The 9204-nt window shown below is 42.4% G+C and overlaps 1 protein-coding gene across 5 annotated transcripts in view; it reads right to left on the reverse strand.

Annotated features, from left to right (window-relative positions):
• Positions 1-376: 376 nt before the first annotated feature.
• sin3aa (SIN3 transcription regulator family member Aa) overlaps positions 377-9204 on the reverse strand; it is a 32592-nt gene continuing 23764 nt past the window's right edge. For 4 of the 5 annotated variants that reach the window (XM_050072663.1, XM_050072662.1, XM_050072661.1 and 1 more), the window contains exons 18-21: positions 8248-8340; positions 7632-7726; positions 7169-7361; positions 377-2273 (exon numbers count right to left, since the gene is read on the reverse strand). In XM_050072663.1, the coding sequence (XP_049928620.1) occupies positions 2043-2273; positions 7169-7361; positions 7632-7726; positions 8248-8340 (612 nt within the window). In that variant the 3' untranslated portion in view covers positions 377-2042. The remainder of the gene's footprint in view (positions 2274-7168; positions 7362-7631; positions 7727-8247; positions 8341-9204) is intronic. The other variant, XM_050072665.1, reaches the window with a different exon arrangement.

Here is a 9204-nt window from a genome sequence, read left to right on the forward strand (position 1 = left end):
GACTGTTGCCGCCATGTGGAAAGCCCAGTGCATGTGTTATACGTCACACAAGAGGCCGACACTGTTGTGTTACATGTCACCCTGTCACGCCTGTTTTAAACCTGAAACATCGGCAAGCTATCTAAAATCACACACTAATGATTCCGCTGTTGTTTGGACTTGTGTAAAAAAGTAAATCCAGCATAATGAAGGGTCGACATTGTGCCCATATCGAAGGATCTCTGTGTGAAAAGGGCTTAAGACGAATCTGCATAAATTTATTGTGTGTTTGATAAGAAGTTAACAGAAGTGTTTCTCCTTTGAGTTTCCTGTTAGTTTATACATAAAGGTTAGTGTTAAAAGAATAAAACACTCAACAACTCCACAAAGGGCTCCGTAGGCTACAAATGTCGTTTTTATTATTACTTTAAATAATGTCTAAATAAAGGGACTAAAGACATGCTCGTGTGACTTCTTCCATTATCAAAAATATGGTTGTGGGGTGATGTTTGCAGCAGAAATCTATCCAGGGAGGGAAGCGTGCATCACAAGGTGAGACCGTTGTGGAGTCCATTCATCTGAAGACAAAATGAAATGAGTCCCACCATCGCCACGGACGGTGTTGGTTGTCAAAAGAGGGGGGGCAGTGATTTTTCTTTCTTTTTTTAACCAACCAAATGTCACATTCAGAAGAAAAAAAATCTCATATATAAAAACTGAAAGACCTGGATACATTTCTACTTTTCCACGTTTTTTTACTACAGAAATTAAAAAGAAAAGACATAAAGGAACACACAAAGGGGGGAAGAAAACAGCTATTTTTATAATCAACTCCCTTTGGTAAAAACTGTAATAAATGGTCTTGCATTTGTCTTTTTCATATACATACTAACTTTAGCCATTTATCACTAAAGTCCACAGTAAGCTTGGAAAGTATTACTAGCACAACAACACGGATCTGTCATAAAAAGTCTGAGACTATATACAGTGTATTTACAACGTGAACGGCATGTGGACAGTCCTCCCAGAATGAGACGAGTGTGTGTGTGTTTGTGTGTGTTTGTGTGTGTGTACAAGCTGGTGTATTGGCGGAGGGCATTTTAAAAAGGTTGACATCCAGGGCGGCGAGGATCATTTGTGTTAATAGAACTATATATAATATATATACACAACACATACACTGGAATACATGTCAGTATCTGACATTCACAAGCTATACAATTTTACAGTCTGAGACCAAACAGTGTTGTGAGGCTAATTTTTTGTCTTTTCATTACATTTTTTTTACATAAATGCAACAGTGCTGTTTGATGTTAACCCGACAAAACTGTTTGGGGCTCAGGCACAGTTTCTAATAATGCTGCCATGTGTTCTGGAAAAGGAAATGTCACCCTCTTTCCGTCTAGTGATAGGTACATAATTGTGATTTGGCCTGAACGCAGGAATGTCTGAACCAGATCTCTCAGACTTTGTTGTGCTCCCGTCCGAACCTTCAATCTGGGAAACAAAACCTTCTGTAACGTGTTCCTCTTTCTAAATAAGTGCACTTGTCCACCATATTGTTTTCCACGGATAACACTATCGTAAAGAAATCCCTGTATGGTTGATCTCGATGGAGCTCTCACTCGTGATGGCTTCAGACAAAATGGTCAGTCGAAATCTGAAACCGAAGCTCAGTTGTGATAAAGTACAAAAAAAAGCACCACTCTATCTCTCACAGGCTCGCCGTTTACGTCGCTGAGCCCCGTAGAAAAAGGCTCAGGGAATTTGAGAAGTGGCTCCGAGTGCTGGTAAGAGCTCAGGTCTGCGACTGGATCATGACGATTCCTAAGTTTTGGCACCGAAGGCCCTGTGAAGAAATGGGCCCAGCTAAAAACGCTGGTAAAAATCAGTAATCCTGCCGCCCCGGGTGCAACATACACGGTAGCTAGCTTAGTTGTGCTCCCATGTCGGCCTTAAAAACACATTAATAAGCCCTCGTTCCTACCTCTACTCCTGACCTGTTTGACTTCAGACCCCAACACCCCCAGAATTCAGTCTCTCTCTCCCCCGTTTCTCCTCGGCTACGGCGCCTTGCTGGGCGGGCCGTATTTGACGCGGTACTTGTTGATGTTCATGAAGTGAAGGATCTCCGGTTGGCGGCTGGTGGTGCAGGGTAATAGGCCGTCACGCGTTTCGCCCATCAGCCACTTATTGGTGTCGGCACTCATGTCGCGGGTGACGTGCTCCTTGGCCCACGTGTCCACCCAAGCCTGGAAGCGTTTGTGCAGCCGTGTGCTCACCCGTTCGTGTGACTGAGGAGAAACCACATGGCGTTAAAAACTCAGCAAACATGACATCTACACTCTGAGGGTTAAGGATGTGAGTCTGAAGTGAATAGAGATGGTTAGTACATGGTTAGTACCTTTTTAATGACCTACAAAATAAAAGCATGTTGACACAGCTGCTCTGCCACCTGCTATTTAAATTCTTCTTAGGGTACTTTCAATTATGCCAACATGTCGACTCGCTGTAGATGAATAGGATACTCCTGTGTTTCCTCACTCTAAGCTCCTCCAGGAGCTTCCTCCCCTCTTCATTGCTGCACTTGTTGTCTTTTCCCTGTGCTGTTTTATCTTTTGGTGCATTTAGGGTTTTACTACATACGTGGTCTCAACCTTCTTCATGTTCAAAATTAGGTTGCGGACCCCCATGTGAAAATATTTTAGTTGTTAGATAAGATTAAGACCAGAGTTCTTTAGTTGTCAACCACATTTTAGGAGAAAATTGTGGAGGAAGTGAACCCTATGATCAGAAAAATCAATCTTCTGATTCTTAAGGTGCTTTCAATTTTGCTAACTTGTCTCCTTGCTTCCCTCACTTGCATCTCAACCATAATAAAGACACTGAACACATCATTCAGTCGTACAAAAGTAAACATGGAGGTCACTGTGGTCAGCGTTTAAAATGTCACTTGATTTGCAGTGTAGAGCTGCAACAATTAGTTGATTAATCTATCGACAGAAAATTAACTGGAAATTATTTTGATAATTGAGTCATCATTGTTGGTTTCATTCTTCTTAAATATGAGAATTTGATGCTTCTTTTCATACACGTTAATAAACTGAACAGCCTTGAGTTTTTTGACTGGTTGGATACAACATACCACTGGAGGACAGTACAATGGGCTCTGGGACACATTCCACTATTTTATTGACAAAACAATCAACAGATCTATTGAGAAATTAATGGGGCGAATGACTGATAATGAAAATAACTGTTAACTGCAGTTCTAGTGCACTGGAAGCCGGCGACTTTGTGCGCACATGATGATAAAGACGAAGGGAAAGAAAGCCATATTTTTGAAACAGACCCAAAATACTTGAGGTCACAGGTGACACCTCACTGTGCCTCCACTGACATGACTGTTCAGACTGAAGTTGCATTAGAGCTCCCCTCACTGGTGACCTAAACCACATTCAACTCAAGTCAGCTCAGCCGTTACATACTGTGTTACGTCCCTCTGTAACACCTATAAATAGTGCTTATGTAGGACCTCCTGGGTGCCTCCCATTAGAGGTGTTCTGGGCACATCCCACTGGTAGGAGGCCTGGGGCAGACCCAGAACACACTGGGGGGATTACATATCTTGTTTGCCCTGGGAACACCTCAGGGTCCCCGAGGAGGAGCTGGAAAGGGTTGCTGGGTAGAGGAACGTCTGGGGTGCTTTGCACAGCCTGCTGCCCCCAAGGCTATCAATAAGCGACTGAAAATGGATGGACGGATGTAGGACCAGTTTGTACTGACCTTTAAGAAATAGTTTGATTTTGGGCAAAAAAAACAAAACAACAACAGATAAAAAGAGTGATATCATTCCCACATCTGTACGCTAAACTGAAGGTGGCTACTTTCCCCTGTGTATGATCTTTATGCTAAGCTAAGCTAAGCTAAGCTAAGCTAAGCTAAGCTAACCAGCTGCTGCCTCCAGTTATGTATTAACACATTCAGATACGACAGCAGTATCAATCTTCCCATCTAACTCTCATCAGGAAAGTGAATTAGGGTATTTCCCAGAACGTCAAATTATTCGTTTTAACAGTCTGAACAGGAAACAGAGTCAAACTGAGCTGAGGACAGTCAGTCTTTAACTTTTCAGACTGAAGGAAATTATTGTAATTAGCAAAATGATTTGTAATTTCACCTCTTAAAGTCAACTCTGCTTCAGAAAAGTACGTTTAAATGCTTTGACAGTTTTAACAGCTGATAAGGAGCTGAAGCACAGCCTGCTGAGCTGCTCAATGTTACACTCAAATACTGGGTTTTGAATAATTAAGTCAGTGATTTGTTTCTGACACCCTCCATTTCACAGGGGTTCAAAAGTATAAAATACATATCTCTGTAATAATTTAATAATTATAAGTAATTTTTATTCCTCTTCCTCTGCTGGTCTCCTGAGCATCATCACTTCACACCTCAACAGCATGGGTGCCAGGGCTTACAGCTCCCTACCTCCAAAAATCCGACAGCCTGACAGCATAACATCCTGAAAATCCCGTCTCAAAACCCGCCTGTTCAATCTGCCCCCCCTCCATTATTTCACAATCTTACTGTTTTTATCACAGTGTGTGTGTGCACCCAATTCACATCTCATGTTGTGTGTAATATTATATATTTTATTTTATTATTATTATTGTGACATGTTGTGAAATTTGCAAAAATTTTGAATTTTATGTTCATTTCTAATGTTTCAAAGATCTTTAGGAAACCTTTGGTCTTTTGTCCGATGCATTCTGAGCTGTGAATTTTTTAATAAAGGCAAAAGCCAACCTTCACTTTCCAACAACCTAGCAAACTCAGGTGTAAAGGGCCGTCCACACCAAGAACTATAACTATAAATATAACTATAAATATACAGTTTTAAAAATCATTCTAAACTCAAGTGTTCGGCAGCGTCCACACTACAACTATAACGACAACGACAGTGGTGGACGATATCGTTTGGATCACTTTCAGAGCGATTTGATGAACGATAGAAACACTGACAGCCAATCAAAATCCACAGGTCGAGACGTTCATCACGTCAAGTATACCCACTAAGAAAGCTCCAGGATTTCCATATACCCCCTTAAAAATGTGCAAAGATCCGTAACAATATAGTTTTGTTACAGAACTTTAACTTCAGTGATTTTGTTTTGCAAATACCGGGTAAATAACTGCAATAAAATACATTTTGCAGGGGAATGCGTCTCCTCTTTTCCCCTCCATTCATAAAATTCACCCTGTGCGCTAGAGCCCTGTGTGGGACTGTTTTCTTCAACCCGCTCCTGCCCACTCCCACTGAATTTCTGACCATTACCGCCCACAATTTATTTTTCTACCTGTATATACTAATCACTCAGTGATTGAGGTTAAGGCAAGCCTGGCGCCAGGATGAAGTTACTGAGGGGGGCAAATCTTTATTATGCAACATAGGTTCACACAGTGAGTTATAAAGAGCGCGCAGCCGTGTTTTGGACATGGCGCAGGGGTATGAAGCAGCTGCCGCCCACGTGAAGGCACGGAGATTTTGCTCTGCCACACAGAGTTCACTGTGTTGAACTTGCCACCTGACTTTGGCCCATCAAATAAAAGTAGGTGGGTATTGTGGATGTAGAAAGAAGACAAGATGGAGGAGCTGATAATGTTAGTGTATGAATACCTGGAGTTGTGCAACATAGTGCTAGCAACTTTTAAGGACAACCAGGGGTCCGTTTCACAAAGCAGGTTCAACAAACTCTGAGTCTAATCCTGAACTCTGAGTTGATCTACTCTGAGATAGGAAACTCTGAGTTTCCGGTTCCAGAACAGCTGATTTGAATCAGTTTAATCAACTCGGAGTAGTTTCACCTGGAGTTAAGCGCGTGCACCACAACTATAAAAAGCCAGCATCAATGGAGCCCCGATTCGACGAGTCACCATGGCAACGGGGAAGAGGAGGGCTGCGTTTTTCACCCCACTAGAATTAGAAATCTTAATGCGCTCATACGGCGAGTTTGCACACGTTTTCAAAAAGAAGTGCAACACCGCTGCAGCTGCAAAAGAGAGGGAGACGGCGTGGGAGAACATTGCTGCTCGGGTCAATGATTAAGTTTAAATGTAGTCCTTTGCAATCACAATAATATTACAGGGGAAAACTGCTTGAATGGTAGCCTATTAATTTATTTCATTTAGGTGCAATCCCGCGGGGGAGAAGCGCACTTGGCAGCAGTTTAGGATGAAATATAAAAACATTGTTCAAACAGGTAAGACCTCGGCATAATCTCATGGGGGTACCTCATTTTGATCATGTTTTACATTGTAAAGTAAATATTAAGTGGCTGTTTGACTGTGCAGTTGTTTTATCCCCAACATAATGCTGTTTTCACACACATAAATGTCTTCTCATCTATATCATGTTCTGTTAAATAATTAAGCCTATTTAAACTAACACAGACTTCTACTCAGCCAACAGAAAGAAGGCAGATGCCCGTAAAACGAGCACAATTTTCTGACCGCCCTGCATACAGTTGCCTTACTCAAGTGCTCAGCATCTCCGACATTGTCCAAAAACTTCCATTTGCAAAGAAACGCAGTGCATTTTTATACAGTCTATGAGCGCAACACACAATATCTGCTGGGGTGTGAGAGCATGACTACGATTGGTAATGTTGCAAATGTAAGGACGGATTAGGCTGTGTATGTAGATGATGGACTGTGACGTGAAATGGTACAGATCAAAAAGATAATTGTGTGGAAATGCTAGAACATCTATTCAGGGTTAACAGACTCTGAGTTTTCACTAAACCTGCTTTGTGAAACGGACCCCAGAAGAAAATCTAAGTCCAGGAAAACATTTCCACCGAACTTCAGATGAAATAAAATCTGAAGTTAATTCACCAAGCTACAAATTAGCTTGTATTACCGCCAGTGACATCAAGCAAAGCACCTGCCTGTCATTGCAGCTCTGGACCGTAGCAGCAGCAGCAGCAGCAGCAGCAGCAGCAGCAGCTACTTTTAAAAATGCTTTGCTTTTATTGGGGAATGCTTTTACAGGTAGGCTGTTGTCAGCGCGGTTCCTGTGTGGCAGTATGAAAGTAGCTTAAGGAAGTAAAACAGAAATCGATTTCACAGAGGAAGTAAGAAAGTCATCTGGAGGTCAGTGGTGATAGTAGCAGGAAGAAGCAGTGAGTACCTGGTGAGCTCGCAGCAGGGCAGTGCGTCGGTACATGTAATCCTCAGACTTGAAGACGTACACCATCTTGTACGAGTTGAGTTTGAACATGCACTCCATCTTCTCCTTCTCCAGGGATTTCTTGCCGCCCTCGCACGCCTCTTTGTCCAGCTGCTCTCGGCCCTTCTGGTACTTCCTGATCCGTCTCAGATTCCTGGTTTTACAATGGCAGAGACAAACGTGATGAGTGTGACTCATTAGGGGAACGTGTCAGAACAAATCGAATGGAGTTAATTTAATCAGAAGGATTCATGTTTCGACTTTTACATTTGACTTTCATCAGAGGAGATGTGTTCAGCTTACTGAGCAAGACACTCTGATGTTATGTAGTAAAAAAAATCCCAACCATTAACATCACCTTTTTCAAGTAAAAAATAAATAACATTCCCAATTCAAAAACAATTGACCTGATGTGATGACTCACCTGGGGAGAAAAACTGGCTTCTGAGCGAGGTGCTCTCTTAACTCAGGTGTGGTGGAATCTGGGTTTAAGTAGCGTCCGACATAATCAGACCAACGCTGCAACCAAACGACAAGTGTAACAAGAATTTAAGACACAGACTAGGAAGATACTGTACACCACTACACCAGGATTACCAAAAGGTTGCCAACAGGTCCTTACTAGTGTTTCCACTCCAGCTGGAAAAGTGGAGCCTCTTACTGGACAAAATGTAAAAACAATGACAACTTTTATTTGCATTTATTCAATGAATATTTAGTCCCGTCATACAACATGCAGATGATACTCAGAGATGTTAGTTATTGTGACATCAGGAGCCAAATAAGAATCATTCACTGTCGCTAAACATCAGTGTGGGAATGTGGGGCGAATGGTTGGGAATTCGCACAGCTCCTAATTTTGGCAGTTTATCAACAATCACAGAGGCTCTATGAGTTAAAAATCCAAACCGGTTTGTAAAAAAGAAAAGGTATGTGTATTTTGGAATTATTCTGTGGCTTGAGAATAAAAATTTTCCCTTTATGCCCACAAGCTAAACCTTAAAATCGTCAGTCTTCCAGCTGGTTTAACAGTTTCTTACCTCGGCCTCCATGGGCTCGTCTGAGTTCTCCTCCTCTGTGTCGAGCAGCTCCACCGTGAGCTGCACCTGCCCTCTGTTCCTCGAAAACATCACCTGAGAAAGAGAAAAGACAAATAATGTGAAGAAAAACGAAAGGTCAGCGTGTGAGAGATAAAAGGCCAGGATGAGATGAGGGCTCAGAGGGCAGCAAGGCAACGCTCTGCTCCAGGCCAGCGGAGGAGCCACTGCTGTCAGGCGGGGAGTTCCCAGCCTCCTAACAGAGCTCCGACTGCAGGTTAAAGGCAGCAACTAAGCCAGATATGCGTCTGTCCAAGGCAGGTTGTGCTGCCGTTTGATTTAGAGGTTTCACTGTCAGATTAAGACTGTTTTATAACCAGTTAAAAACTTCCTGTAGATGAGTTAAATACCAGTCCACTTCTGTGTTTAGTACAGTTGGTATTCACACTTGATATGTATCGTACTAGAGTCTACATGAACCGTACTCCAGACCTCCTTTTCAAGTGGACTCAGGCCAGATTAGCGTACCATGCTCGGGTATGGTGCACAATATTCACCCTAATCAATCGAACTGGACTTTGGGGTCAAGTGTACTCGCATCCGGCCCAGGTCCCTGATGTGAAAGAACCCAAACTATTTAATAAACGTGAACATGAAAAGAGAAACAACTTAGAGTGGGAATGTACGATACTGGATATTTGCCGGTATCTGATATGCCAATACATAACATCTCATCAGGCCAATAAACGATATCAATATCGATACATCGGTTTTTTTCCCCACCTAAGTTAAGTGATTGTCAAATCTCTTCTGTAGTGGAATTAACATCATATTATACATGCATACTCTTATCGTGATGGCCCACCAGCAGGTGGAGACATGAAAACAAGTGCTTTCACACCTGCCCTGTTTGGTTCAGTTCAATCGAACTCAAGTTCGTTTGCCCCCTAAGTGCAGTTC

Source organism: Epinephelus moara, chromosome 20 (assembly GCF_006386435.1).
Source record: "Epinephelus moara isolate mb chromosome 20, YSFRI_EMoa_1.0, whole genome shotgun sequence".
Lineage (NCBI taxonomy): Eukaryota > Metazoa > Chordata > Actinopteri > Perciformes > Serranidae > Epinephelus > Epinephelus moara.